General features: G+C 41.0%; 1 protein-coding gene across 15 annotated transcripts in view; it reads left to right on the top strand.

The window, feature by feature from the left end:
• The window catches only part of IKZF2 (IKAROS family zinc finger 2), a 108386-nt gene that overhangs the window by 80476 nt on the left and 12626 nt on the right, over positions 1 to 15284 (top strand). For all 15 annotated transcript variants that reach the window (XM_065069074.1, XM_021286631.2, XM_065069076.1 and 12 more), the window contains one exon: positions 13303 to 13440. In XM_065069074.1, the coding sequence (XP_064925146.1) occupies positions 13303 to 13440 (138 nt within the window). The remainder of the gene's footprint in view (positions 1 to 13302; positions 13441 to 15284) is intronic.

Genomic DNA, 15284 nt, shown 5'->3' with positions numbered 1-15284 from the left:
ATGAGAGGGAACTGTGTTTTTACCTGACTAAAGCTCTCTGGATATTTTCCCATTTTTTATTTGATCTAAGTGTGAACTTTCTCCACCCTCTGCCCCTCCTTCCTTTCTGGAGTGGTTAGAGAGGCTGATTACAGCCAGGATTACACAAGAGATGCCAGTTGCACACATGTTTTGCATAACTGTGCTGTGTTGATTTCAGACAGGGTGCCCCAAGTTCCCTCCGTGCCTTGCAACAGAGAGTCAAGATCTCTATCTTCATTCCTGAAGCTGGAGAAATGCTGGTGAGGCCCTGCTTATTGAAACGTTGACAAAGAGCACCTGGCTGGGACGCTCCCCAGCCATGCAGTTATCTGCATGCTCGAAGCACTCACTCTCAGAAAAGCCTCTGCTTAAACGTTGTTTGGGCTTTTTGCATTAAATACATGAGTTGCTCTGCCCCTGTGGGAAGCGCTGCAAGTAATTGGTGGGGCAGCATAACCAAGTAGGATTTTCATTGTTGAGATGCTGCTCCTGCCCCAAGACTCCTGCCCAGAGGGCCAGCTGCTCTGTATTAAGGATGGGGGAACATCCTTTCCCCCCAGTCAGAGAGGTGTGAATGCAGTCATGTACTCTGAGATGCTCAAGGGCCTGTGGTAAGGATCCTGACCACAAGATTAAGACAAGCTCATCCCAGTCCTGATTCTGGGACCAGTTCACCATGGCTCTTATCTTCAAAACCACTGAGGTCTGTTTGATTTCATCAAGAATTAGGGGCCTGGGTCTCAGCCCGTGCTTCAGTTGCTTTTGCTGGGAAATAGATACTTTCTTGCGCCTGCCTCTTTTCAGTTTGGAGTGAAAGCCTGGGACAGCAGAGAGCCTCCTCACAGCCCAATGGGACCGGGGCTGCTCTGAGCTGCCTGTGGCACAGTACTGAGTCATGGGATAGAGCTGGTCTCACAAACAGGCAGAGTCCAGACTAAAAAGCTTCAGGCTCTTCCTAGAAAATATATCACATGCAAGGGATACACTGCTGAGAATCTGATGATGAAATTTTTATATAGAAAAGCGACACGGGCCATAGACTCTCTCTCACTTGGATACCCTTCGTGCGCATGCATTTTGCTCGTCTCCTTGGAGACAGTGGCTTGTCTGAGAGCAGCTAGCCTTGGCTAGGAAAGGCCTGACATTTCTGGTTTGTGGGATGAAGCTGTGCTGCTGAATTTTCCAACAACCACAGAGACATGATTTGATGCGAGCATAAGCAATTCTGTACAAGGCTATCGTGTGAGCATCTTTCTCTGATATCTCTCCGGGGACACCACCGGAGTCCCTGGTGTGAAAGACAGATTTGAAGATCCTTGAGGAGAGCCGAGCAGTCCCGTCCCTCAGATATCAGAAACGTTTGTGAAATTTCTCTCTTCCCTTTCCTTCTGCCGAAGAGCTGAGTCAGCTGGACTGGCATGTCTGGAACTCTGTGGCATCGCGAGCAGGCAGTCTGCCAGCTGCATTACACACCGCATCCAAAGGAACACGTCACTCCTCTCTCTCTTTCTTTTTTTTTTTTTCCTTTGCAATCTCCACCTCTCCCTTTTATTTTTCCTTGTTGATCCGTGTAGGTGAGTCAGAGAAACCTGCTCATCCACAACCTGTTCCTTCTTGCCAAATCCTGGAGCAGCACTCCCAGTTCTTGTTAGGTGTCAGGAGTAGGTTATGAAAACAAAATCTGATACAGGCAGCATACTCGGTATAGAGCGTGTACTGTAAATGAAAATTAAATGCACAGTAAACGTGCCACTTACAATGTGTTTCTAATAGGGTGATGTCTTTTGTAGGAGGGCACTTTATTCTGTGATTCAACATTATATAACATATATAACATTAGTTTTCTTCCTATGAAAAACCAGGATGAAACAGGGAAATTATTTAAGGCATAAGTAAGAGCATATTTAGGGAGAAAAGCCATCTTAACTCCACTGGATTTTAAACCAACAGAAGAGTGGAAAATTTCCGGTAGGAAAATAAGTGATTCCTGAAAGCAATTTTGAACAAAATGACTGAGCTTTTGATGTCAATTGTAATTGCACTAATCTGAAGAAACTCCATTTATATTGGCACAATTCTTCAGTGTGTATACTATTGATGTGTTTCTAAACCTAGAAATTTAAAAAATCATGAATCTGGATGCCCCAGATCATAGACACTTAAAATGAGAGTGAAAGATGTTAAATTTGCCTTCTTATTTACCTTATGATATTTATTTCATGAATGTGGATGGAATGAGAAAACATGCAAGCCAACTCTTCTCCTTGGTCAACTGAGTCCAGGAGCTGGAAGCTGAAGGAAAGCACTATATCATATCTGACATAGGGTGGAACTGCAGGTGCTGGTAAGGCTGTAGGATCAGTTGTGTCTCAATATCCATGGCTACATTTCCATCAAGCAGCATCAAAGGATTGATTTTTGACATGTTTTGTTGGAATGAAGCTACTCAGCTTCAAAAAATAGATCATCCACCAGGAAAAGTGCTTTGTTTGACTTTTACATGCCAAAGTAAAATGTCCACGTTAGCTATATTGTGAAAAATTTATCCATTATGTTCATATCATTAGTCTTCTATGAGCAATGAGTTTGTCGCAAGAGCTAATGATGAGCCAAGTTCAGGAGGCTGCAAGTACAGTTTTGGTTGAGATGCATGAGATTTCTGCTTTGATCAGCGTGAAGTCTGGGATGAATTTGACCTGGCTGGTGTACAGTTCCTGGTGAAGAGAAGGGAAAAGGCTGTTTGGTGTCAGGTAATATATAACTCATAGTGAGAAACAGTCATTTCTCAGGGAGTTCAAGTCCAAGACAAGAAGGCTGCAAGGTTTGCTGCCCAACCACCTTCTGCAGAGTATGAACCTAAAATACAGACAAGAAGGGACTTGTCAAAGGCATCAGTGTTGCAGATGGGAATGAACCCAGAGGTCTTAAGTCCCCATCCACTGACTCGGTTACAAGACCTTCCACACAGAGGAAAAAAAAGTAGAAAACTTTAAAAGTAGGAAAATGAAAGGTCTTTTCTTCTCTCAAGTATTAAGAAATGAGAAGTTTTACACCCTTTCACTCTTGATTCAGACTTCACGGAGAAATCACCTGTTTTAAATAGCCTAGTGGAGGCTGCAGTGTGAATTTTTGTTTGGGTTTTTTTCCATCAAGGAAAGCAGTTCAGCATATTCAGAGTTTCCTAAATTCCCTCTTTTTACAGGAAACCTTTTGAAAGTACTTCTGGACACTTAGAGAGCTCTGTTTCGTGTTCTCCAGCTTTTTCTGTCTTTACTTGCAGCCCAGGCAGCTGCTTTTTCTTTCCTTCTTCTCTTTTTCTTCCTTTTGGATTAATTTCACACCCGTATTTAATTTCCTTTCGTTTTTGTCTGCCTCCCTTTCAGCCATGATAACAGTTTCTGAATCTATCCAGGCCTTGTAGTGCAAAACTAATTGCAGCAAAAAAGAAACATCCTAAAACCCCAAATCTTTCCTCCCTCCCTCCCTTCTTGTTCATTCCACAGGGTAGACCTAAAAACTCATAGGTTTTAGGAAGTGCTCTGAAACTGTAGTTACTTATCTTTTGTGTTACCAAAAAAATAACAAACCACCAACTAGGAAAGACATTGAAGCTAACAGGAATTGCTGAATTTTATTACCCAGAAAGGATTAACATAGCTTCAATGTCAGACATAGACACTTGGTGTTGAGGTTTGTGCTAGAACAGAAGCTGCCCAATATCCCACAGTCATGTCTCAGAGAGTTAAAGGATCCCATCATCCTTTAAAAGATATCTTTTCTGTTAATTTTTTCTGTGCTAGGAGTTGTTTTCGTAAAACAAAATTATCCTGGCTTCCTGCCAGGTACTATGACTGACTTGGCGTATGGAGCAGTGAGCACCACGAGTGTTGGTGATGAGCGTGGCAGGGAAGGGAGGTGTCTGCCCAGCCCTGGTGGCAGCACGTTCGTTTGCCTTGGTGAAGCTGAGTAAATGGGATGGGAGCTGGGATGAGCTTTTGGGAGTAGGGAGCAGCCCCAGAAAGCCTCTTCCTGGAAGAGCCTTAAGCATGAGGTTTTCCCAAATACACAGCACAGCGTGGCTCAGCGCTGTCTGCTCGAGAAGAGTCCCACCCTGATTTCGAGCTCCTCTGTAAGATTGCTGGTAAATATATGTTGTGAGGCGAGTTGGCAGAGAGCAACAGGAGCAGATAGGAAAACTGCCTGAGTAAAAAGAGTCACTCAGCTCTTTTTCTGTTTGACCTTATTTGACATCTGTGCAAGAGATGACAAAACCACATGCTTGAGCAGCAGATCTTTACGAGGGTAACACAAAGGCATGGGCCACATGAGTTCTGGGGCAGTAAGGAAACTATGAATAAAAATTGTCATGTCCCAAAGGGGCCCATTAGTTTCACAGCCTGACCTGTTTTTGGAAGCAAGGTTCCCTTTACTGCTGGCCTTGATCAAAATAAGCAAAAACTCCCAACTTCAGTGATTAGGAAAAGAAGAGGAGCTGTCAATATTATTCCTCCTGTGTCACTATTATCTTCATGACAGCTTGCTGTTAATAATCTGTTTCCAAAACTTTGTTTCTGACAGTGACAAGAAAAGGGAAAACTTAAGTAAAGGGAAACTGGAGCGTGTTCCTGCTGTCTCCTAATATATGACATAAAATTGAGAGATGCCAGGTGCTAAAAGTAATACGTGTAGATGGAACAGTGGACTCATTGCCACAGGATGGGAAGAAATGAGTGAGAGTTAAGGGCTTGGTCAGTGGTTTTATGCAGATGCAGAAGGAAACTATCTAGTGCTATAGTGGCAGCTAAATGTCATACATTCTGTCTCCCTTTGTTTATGTAGTATAAAATAATTGGTGATGCTATATTTGGCACTGCTTCCTTCAAATAATACATTGATGCTACTGGCTCTTCAATGCTTAAGGGTTCTACAAGATAGGTGGGGGGCTGCACTTGGAACAAATGTAGAACAGCTGATGTAAATTGACTTCAGGGTATTACTTCCATTGATACTACCTATGAATTTGGCCGAACACCTACATTTGTTTTACCCAAAGAGGGGACGAAAAAACCCAAAACCAACCAAAGCACTTCTCAAGGGAGTGTTTGTCCATCAGCATTCCTGATCTGCACCAAGGGACCCACACCCTGCACTGTGTGTGTGTGCAGCCGGAGCTCAGCTCACGGTGACGTGTGGCTCTCCAGTCACCTCCTCACATTCCTGCTGAGCTGTGGCACTGACGGGGAGCAGACAGGACAGGGCAGAGAACAACAGCCTGACCTGAACTTGTTTTCATTTTTCCTACTCACCCGTTTTTTGGAGCTGAGTTAAAATGAAGAGAAGCCTATGAGTGTATTTTGGAAGGTTTGTCATGTGAACCAATTAATGATCCACTTATCAAGTCAACTTTAATATAAAGCTAAAGGTCTGAAGTGAAGTGGAAAGTACAGACCTGGTACATACAGTTAAGGTTTAACCTCTGTCTTAAGCCGGTTCCCACCCACATACAGATAGCGCGGAGGCATTGCAGGGAGGAGCCTCTGTTCTGGAGTCACCTCTCATATTCATTGCAGGGCCTCTCCCCCTTTAAAAGTCAGTTGTGGTAAACCTGGCTGCCTTCAAGTGATTTTGAAGCTAACTAGGTGATAAAACACCCAATTATTTTGTGGACTTCCTGGTTTCTGTTAGTTTATCTCACCACCAGAGTGCTATTTAAACAGAGTTCCTTTTTAATAGTATTTAACCATTTCATAGTTGGTGTAAAATTCCTGGGAATCCCACCGATGCCTGGAGGATTGGGCCATGTTGTCCGTGCGGGACAGGGACAGCACTCCCAGCTTGGTGACCTCACAGTGCAAGTGCAGAACATTTGCACTTGAGATTTTTCAGAGATATCTGGGGGCATCTGAGAGCTCTGTTGCCATTAATATAAACTGAAAAATGAGTGTCAGGTGCCATTTGAAGCTCTCATATTGGAGGAAATAAGAGTAATGTATGAGGAGAGCTTCTATCTGTTGCAATATGTATTTCCTGGGACACAGAACTGGAGCAAGTATCCATGGATTTCATCTTTTTCAGAACTAAATACAACATCAGTGTCCTTATGTGTGTTTTCCATGACTTACTACATAATTTATTTGCATGGTTTCACATAGATACATACATTTTTTTTCTTCATTTTGCATGCATACATAGATACAGCATACAAACCTACAAAGTGATCTGTTTGTCTTCCGTGCTGCAATGAAAGAAAATGGGGTGTAAGATTCTTGCTTTTCTGTTTTTTATTGTTTAATAGATGCTGTGAGACTGTGGCAGGAGTCCTTCAAGTATCTGGACAGTTAGAGTGATTTCAGTAATTCTGTGGCTGTGCCAATGAAACAGGAGTTTGTTTGTTTGTATGTTAAACTTCTGGCACAAAAATGCCACCTACTTATTTATAACCCTTGTGGCAGATTGTAACATTGTTTTCTCTGTAAAATGCTGCAGATTAGTTAATAAATAAAAACAATCTGATGAATCAGATTAAATAACAGAACCACCAGTAGCTGCAGATTGAATTGTAACTACTAAAGTAATAAAAGGCTACAGGCAGAAACATCTTGAAGGTACAAATAAGGACCACAACCCTTGAGCTGTTGTACATGAGCACTAATGTTTACTGATTTACACTAAATTCTGGCTTTGTGCTTTATCTATAGAGAAGCTATAGATGCTTAAAAGTTTCTCCTAGCTAGTGTATTGACTTGTTCTCCATATGTGCATGTTGTCCTGGGTCCATTCTACCCAAAACATAGCACAGATGATACATTCAGAGTTTATATCTAATCTGATGTTTAATACTGTTTGCCACAGAAGATCAAGAGAGGATTGAACACCAGTACAGTATTTCACCACTAGCTGCTTATTTTACAATACTGTAAACAACTGGCAGGTAGATGCAGGTGTCAAGCTGCTGATTTGTGCCCTGGAGATATTTATAGGAAAGAAGGTATGTCTAGAAAACAAAAGGTGTGTAGGCACGATGTTTTGCCCTTGTTTTACTGCATGCTGATGTACTAAAGTACCTGGTGGTGTTTCACTGCTGGCTGCACAGGACTACTGTAATGGTGCATGGTAGTTGTCAACAGAAATAGCTTATCATTGACTGCCACTGTGCAAAAAGTCAGGAGAAGCTGTTATTAATTTGCTGGGAGGCTCACAAAATGTTGAACAGCCCCATATATTTCAATAGGCAATTGATACTAATCTTTACTAAGAGGCATAAGTGCCGTGAGATCATGAAGTGAGTCAAGTGCTTAATAGCATGTGTGTAGGCTTCTCCTGTTGTAATGCTGCATTTTGGGTTTTGAACCTTTTGGGGTGTCCAGAGTGTCCAGAAGCCTCTTTAAGCACAGATCTAGCTGTATGATCTCCTCTACTGTGTGATCTAATCAACCTATTCTATAGCACATGATCTCACAAACCCTAAAACTTGGCCCAAAAATATGATAGTCTAAAAAGTTCTTGTAGAAGGGAGACATCAGAATTCCATGAGGACTGGAAAGCTGAGTCCCATTAAATGTACCCCAGGTATTGCTGTCTCTGCTTGCACTGGCAAGCATTAAAAGATTAAGGCAAAGTTTTCATAATGTGTTTAGAGATTTAGTTCTTTCTGAAAACCAGACTGCTTTATGCTGTCACAGTTTGGATGCTCAGAAACAGAGGTACTTGACACTGTGTGTCACAGGTCTGTGTGTTTGTGTTGAGCCTGGAGCCTTATCTTAGATGTTTGCATGTTGTGAATTCTGCATGCAGGTTGTCTTGGATGGTCTCAGGTTAGCTGTGGGACTCGCTGCTATTTCTGAGCTTCAGTATATACTGCTTTGTGTGTGTGTGTGTAATCTCCCAGAAAAAAAATTTAAAAAAGGTAACAAATCAAAGAACCCTCATAAATTTCAGTGAATGCTTTTACAGTCGTTAAGCAGGGCAGAGAGATAGCACATCAGAGTGGGAGGCAGTTTCCTTTGCAAAGCTACATGCTGCTTAGGGCCAGCATGGGCTTAGGTCTCAGAATCTTTTTTGGTGATTAATTCATACAGGGGTCTGTTATTCACATAAATATTTTGGTGTGTGAAGCTTTGAGCTAGGCGGCTCTAGAAAAGCCCAAGTGCGCTCTTTAATTACAGTAGCGAACCAGAGGAACTGTGTATTGTCTCTCTGCAGCCTCAGCCATCCTGCCGAAACCTCAGCGCTGCCTCAGCCCTCCCTGGCTCTGACAATTGCTTCCTCAGCTTGGGGAACCTGGAGGTGGGAAGGATCGCAGCAGCTGTTATATCCACCTTTTTGTGACTAGTGCATGCTCTCTTTTTTTCCTTTTTGTCCTGTGTAGTGTTAAATGCCACCAAGCTCAGGGACATTTTACATTTCCCTGGGCTAACTGTTTCACGGCCTAAAAGGACACCTTACCTGCAAATTGACTTATATGCTACCGATTTTTTTTTTACGGGTTTGGTTTTCTTATTCCTGCTTGATCCTCTGCTCGGTGCCATCCTAACTATCTCTTCCACTCTTTAATGTTCACTCCCATATCTAATAAAATCACAGTGTGTTATTAAGTCCTTAATTTCTCAGTAGAGATATGGGCCGTATTTTTCTGTGTCTACCCTGCTTGTGTGAGCTTCACCAAATTAGCCTCTGTGCCTCTTGCAAAGTGCATGAATTCATTTACATGCTGTGAAGAAGGGAATTATTACCTTAATCATATATATGAATAATTGAAGCACAGGAAATCAGAATAACTTGCCTGCAGTCACAAAATTTGTAGCATAACTAAGAGTTGAACCTCGTGCTCCCTAGTTCCTACCCAGTGCCTTAATCATATTTCCTACCTCTGTGTTAAAACTGATCTTAGTGTGATAAGTCCCGTTCAAGGCAAAGGGCTGTTTTGTGGTAGGCACTGTGTAACTGCAGAACTGCTCCTCGCTCCCAGTCAGCTTCCAGTTTTAGGGATGAAAGAAGAAATATTGAATTGAGACTGGTTATAATAATGATAGACAATTCTGCAGCCTTACTGATAGGTGTAAACATCAGACCAAAATAACATTTTAACTTCCTCAGTGATGCTTCAGAAAGCTTCAATGGGAGAGAGCTGGGGTTTTCTCCAGCTCTGGGATTCTAGGGGCCAAGTGGGAGATCAGATTTTACAGAAATAAATTATGCTTGGTGTGCTGCTATCAGAGGGACTTGCTCAGACTGAAAGTAGTTATGTCAGATGGCCACTTAGTTCAGAAATGTTGGCTGGCTCTCCTTCCAGGGAGATCACTTCAGGATCTCCTGGCCCTATGCCTCTTAGCAAAGATTATCAATTGCCTTTGCTTCCTGGTGGTCAAAAATAATAAAAGCATGATACAAAGCTCAGTGCAAAGTCTCTAGTCCTTGGATTGGGCTGCCATATGTCACACAGCCATAGTAATGCCCTTTCCTGTGTGAGCTGGTGACGTTAGCAGTTGAGCTGTCACAGGGACTCAGGACACTTGCAGGTGAGTGGGAAGGCATTCTGTGCTGCTGCAGAGGGGAACATGGTATCCAAAACATGGAAAAGTGCGAGTAGTTAATCCTGACTGCTGAAACTGGTGTGTGTTTTGTCATTGGTCTTAATGGAAACAGGATTTTAGTTTGGTGAAGTGTATCACTGCTCTTTAACCTGTTCTGTAAGCCTTTCTCATGTTATATGCTTATGGCAAGGTATTACCTGGGCTGCCTTGTTATTTCCCTTTGACTTACTTTATATTCTGCTGTGCACTCCCATCTCTTTTGAGAACAAAATGCTGCACGAATGCCTTACGGGCTCTTTCTCTTTCACTGACCTTTTTTTATGACTTTAAAGAAGTTTCCCTAGGCCCAAGTCTGCTTTCTGTCTTGAATACTGACCTTAGAGTTACACCATCTCATTGTCGCTGCACGCAGACTTCTCAGCTATCAAAGTTCACCCACAGGACTCAAAGTATTCCTAAGTCAGAAACACCTTGTCTTTTGTGTCCTTTTCTTCCCCCTCCTCTGTCCACATGAGCATTTTAATTTTACAAGCAAACTCTGTTTCTCTGTGAATTTCAACAAGTGGTTTACCTGTTTCATGGTAAAAATTATACTTCAAATTTAAATGTCTTTTTCGCTGTGACTGTCATAATATTTTCCATTTGAGGCTGAGACTCCACTGTGGGTTTTCTCTGCCGCATTGTCATCCGTATGAATCTGAGCTTAAATGTGTGGAAACTCCAACATTTCATTAAGAAATACAAAGTGCTTTTTTTATATTCTTCAAGTTATCTGTTTCATAGGTATGGCCACTGGGTTTTACCCAGTGCCGTGGTCTTTCCCAGTTTAACAACAAATCGAAGATTTCTCAAGATTTTGAGCTTGTTTGCTTTCACTGTATTATGTCATTTCTATAAGAATGACTGATGGTAGTTTTTAATCTGATTACTTACTCTGAAAAGGTGATAAAGGAATAATTACCCCAAACCAGGGATTTCCAAGCTGACTTGGCTTGGGTGCCACCACCATTGGCAGTGGTTTTACGTACAGTGCTCAATGAGGTGTCTCGGTACCATGGTTTTCAGTGAGGTTCTTGGAGAAGGCAGCTTCACAACAAGCAAGCCGAGCTAAACTTTGAGCGGCTTTGTATAATTTCATAGTATAAATCAGATTTTATGCCTGTGGGGCTATGATGTCGTTGCATCTGTAGAGCAGGGGGAACAGAATTTGGATATGAACGCAAGGGAGTTGTATTGATTCTACTTAACTGGAGCACGTAAACTTTGTTCTTTACAGTAGGGTCTGGGCAGCTTCCAGTTGGGTCTTAAGCAACATGACTAACATTTATCACATGTTGTTTATTCTCTTATCTTCTCCCCAGAGGAAGGAGTGTGTGTGCTGGAGTATTTCTTTCCTTGGGGAGTTACATCCTTCAAATCCCATATTGCATGTAGGAATCATGCCTTTATCATTAGTTTTTATCATCTCTGTTAACCTTGACATCCGATGGAATTCAGGTAGCTGAGCATCATTGGAAAATCTCAGCCTTGTTATGTTATGTGGAATTGTTGCAATGCAGGGAACAACCAATTGAAGATGTGTAATACCACTGTTTTTTTGGTTGTTGAATCAATGTTTTGTACTGCAAGCTTGTAGGGGAATGTTTTGCTATGCTAAACAATGATATATATTTAATTAATTGTAGCTGCCTCTGGAATAGCTGAAAGCAACCATCCCTTTCCCTTGCATCATACAGTTTATCTGAGTTGCTTGATAACCTGGTGTAGCCAAACCAGGTGGGCTGATTCAGCCCTGCTTCAGCTCAGTTACCTTAATCCCTTCAATTGCAATGGGTTTTTTTGATTAGACAACAAGTTAGCTTATAATAAAGATATCAGACTGACAGACATTGCTGCCATCCAGATGCGTGACGAAGCATGGTAATGTTGATAATACAAGTCTCTCCATCCCAGTGAGCTGCCAGTGTGTTTATTTAGAGGAGCTTCCAGAATGAGGTGGCTGGTTTATGGTTAAGAGCTGAGGTTTGATCCACATTGTTCACATCAAGGGCAATTCCTCTGGGAATGATAATGAGCCCCACACTCAGCCTCCACTGAGATTCCTGGTGCCAATGCCAGTTATGGCAACAGTGCAAGCTAGAGAGCAAAAGAAAATAAAGACCACAACCACTGTTTCACTGAAGACTCTTTCCTGAAGGATAAGCCTTATCTCTCAATAAGGAGAAAGAAATCCACAGTTTGGATGCTTATTTAGAGCAGCTTTTTTGAAAAACTTGGTCGTGTCACTGAACCGCACATACAAACGAACTTTTCGAGAAAAACAAAAACTTTCTGCAAGTGTGTTCATTTCATCAAACTCTTTTTTTTTTTTTTTTTTCTGAGACAAAAACATTTGAAACTTTTTGACCAGCTCTGGTACCAGAGGCTCAGGCTTTTTCATCTTCCATGACACAGGAGACAAGGGGCAAACACAGGGATATCTGCTGCTCCGCCCTGCAGCCTCTCCTGCATTTTCCCTTCCTAGTGGTGACAGTGCATTTTAGCTGCAATTAACACAGCTTGGATTTCATTAAATAAATGATAGTGAAAAACTTTCAATATTGGGAGAAGCCCAACAGAAGAATTTATATTATCCAACAGAGAGGATGTTCTCAATTTCTTTGGATGGAAACTAAGATCTTCGAAACTCTGGAAGAAGTTTGACCTTCCCCATCCCTCAGCTAGCTCTGGAAATTGTAGCCAGTGGTGTTTTACTAGACTTGCAGTACTGACTTAAATTGCTCTTTAGTTATTGGAGAATAAACATTCATGTTCTACAAGTTTAAATTATATTAAAAACCTTTATTAGCATGGCTTGGCAAAATACACTTCTGGCTAGCTTTCTAGCCTTGGGTTAAGCCATTCTTGTGGTTTCTTAATTACATGCTACGAAAGGGATATACTTTATAAGAATCTGGTGCCAAGTTTTTTATGTATTAAGAGGCATTTGCTATTTGTTCTTAATGCTGCTGAATAAAACAAAACAAAATTTAAAAATCGGAGCTATGTCTTCATCTGGCTTAATTTTCATCATATATGGTCTTTCATATTGTAGTATATTTATATTATATTTTAATATTATCTGGTCTCTATGAATTACTGGTGGCAGCTCAGTTCTGCCATGTAGGAGTGCTGTTGCCAAAGTTACTTTCTGTTGCTTACCAAAGTTACTTTCTGCTGTCTTTTATTTTCCAACCTTCCCTTAGTAATTCTGGCAAAGTTTTCTCAATGAAAGAACAACTCTGTGCCACGTAATGGGTTTCCCCACAGTGGGGAGCAGAATTAGGCCACTGGGGCAGTTCATTTTTGTGAAGGCAACTGTTTGTACCATGGGCGAAATGTCTCAGAAGTTTCTTTCCCACGAGACTTGGTGACACACAGGCAGTGCTGGGGTGTGATTCAGCTGTTTGGTTTGTTTTCCCCTCTTGTCATCTGTTTATTTGCTTTGCGACCAACAAGTCCGCCTCTTTTTCCTTCTGCTGGTACCGTGCTTTAGTGTGAAAAACGTGTGGGGCGAAGTACCCAGCGGGTGGGAGGAGGTGTGTGTGGTGGGAAAATGAGGCTGGGAAAAAGGTCTTGGACTTGAGTAACCTTTCTTAGGTGTCTTTCCATTGCAGGTGTTGTTTGTTACAAAGGTGTGATTTTGTTTTTTTGGTAGCAAAAAGTGGGTTGCTGTGGATTTGACCTGATGCTCTTGTTCTCTCCGCAGTGGGGAAGCCTCACAAGTGCAACTACTGCGGCCGGAGCTACAAGCAGCGCAGTTCGCTGGAGGAGCACAAGGAACGCTGCCACAACTATCTGCAGAATGTCAGTATGGAGGCTGCCGGGCAGGTCATGAGTCACCATGGTGGGTGGAAACCGCCTTTTGAGGTCTCTTGGACTTGGAGCATCTCTTGAGGGTTTTTTTTCCATCTGTTTTTCTTCCTTCCTTTTGGCTTTGCATCACTTCCGTCTTACAGGTTGCTTATGCTCAGATAGGCAGGAGGGGAAAAGATGGGCTAAAATGCTCACTCTGTCCATTTTAACAGCATTGGTTTTGCTGTGTTTTGTTTTATTGTTTTTGGGTTTTTTTTTTTAAGTCAATATTTCACTTTTTAGTATGTATAAATATGTAGATATGGAAATAAAGCAAAGCCAACTGTGCAAAGTTATCCTAAAAATTAACTAAGTCATGTATAAAATGTATGATTCACTTTCCTTTCCAATAGTGACTGATAATTATAAGAGATAAGGATGGTGGAGGTATTCAGAAGTCATTATTCCTTTTCCCTGTAATGTTATCTTATACCTCCCAAAAAGGGAGGGTTAGATATAAAAATTTCCAGGGCAGAATGAAATTCAACAGTGTTGATTAAAGTAATTATAACAACAAAAGAAGTTTATATGCATTTACATGTGTTAGTATTACTATGTTAACTAACACTGCATGTGTTTAATATACATAAGGACTGAAGATTGCCAAAAAGATGAAAGCAAGAAATGTCAAACTCTATGAATTTGTTTTTGGAAATTTCTGTAGCTATTAGTATAGATAATGAGCATAATGTCTCAGACTACAGGATTGTAGGCACTAAACACTAAATGGTAGCTGTACAAAAATTTTAATAATTTCATTCAAAATTAGTGTTTCAGAAACTCTTCTAAAACTAAACATCTTTTAACTTTAGAATTTGTCTTTAGATGTTTGATACTTGTATTTTAAGAATTTCTTTCTAATCAGAAAATATTTAAATCGCACCTTTTCCATTTTTATTAAAAATTACCACACACCTAAGAATACTCAAAAGTTAGATTGTGGGTAAATGAAAAGGCAAAAGAATGTTTCCTTCTTTTTTTTTTTAATTTTCTTTTCATTGTTGGGTAGAGTTATATGGCTTTATTTGGAAATGGATTATGTGAAAGTTCTGAAAGGTCATTTTTAAAAAACTAAAAATACAACCTGAAATACAATCTATTCAGCATTTCTAGTACAGGCTGTTTTTTGGTGAAAAAAAAATCACCAAAAATTTTAAAGAGTACTTTTCCATTAACAATGTAGACCTATGAAGGCATTATAAATGAATTTAATATGTATTGCCAAAATGTTTATACAACTTTATTAAGTAATTATTATCTTTATAGGCACCCTGGAGACTAAAATCAACATTTAAAATGTAATGTGTTACTTTAAGGACATTGAAGTTAGTGATTATCTGCTTTAGGCTTGTCTTTACGCTTGTAAACGTCAGCGGAAAGACTGATTTCAAGCCTTTGCTATTTGTGGGTACCTGTCGTGTGCTTGATCTGTTGGATGGAGCGCTTAGTTGATAGCAGGAGTTCAAGCACCAACTCCATTCTCAACAAAATACCTGGTCTTCACTCTGCAAGGGTGTCCCTGTGTGATTAACCAGCAAGTGGATGATCTCCACCTTGCCTGATGGGAATAGCAGTGAGCTGATGTAGTGATGACAGACAGGATGTTTCAGAGACCATATTGTAGAGGATCTTCCCAAATTCCTCTCAACTTCCTGGTTTATTATTCAGTTATTTATTGAAATTAGGTTTACTCTGGTTGACAGTGTACTTCTGAGGAAACATAAAGCTTTTTCTAAGCTGTTTAATGCTATGACAAGACGGTTAAGTCCTTTGTCTGCCCAAAGAAGCTGGAATGGTTGACCTTGCACTGATTTTCCTACCAACTGAAGTTAAACC

The sequence above is a fragment of the Columba livia genome, chromosome 7, assembly GCF_036013475.1.
Source record: "Columba livia isolate bColLiv1 breed racing homer chromosome 7, bColLiv1.pat.W.v2, whole genome shotgun sequence".
Lineage (NCBI taxonomy): Eukaryota > Metazoa > Chordata > Aves > Columbiformes > Columbidae > Columba > Columba livia.
The sequence above is the reverse complement of the archived record's forward strand: the minus strand, read 5'-3'. Positions and strand labels throughout refer to the sequence as shown.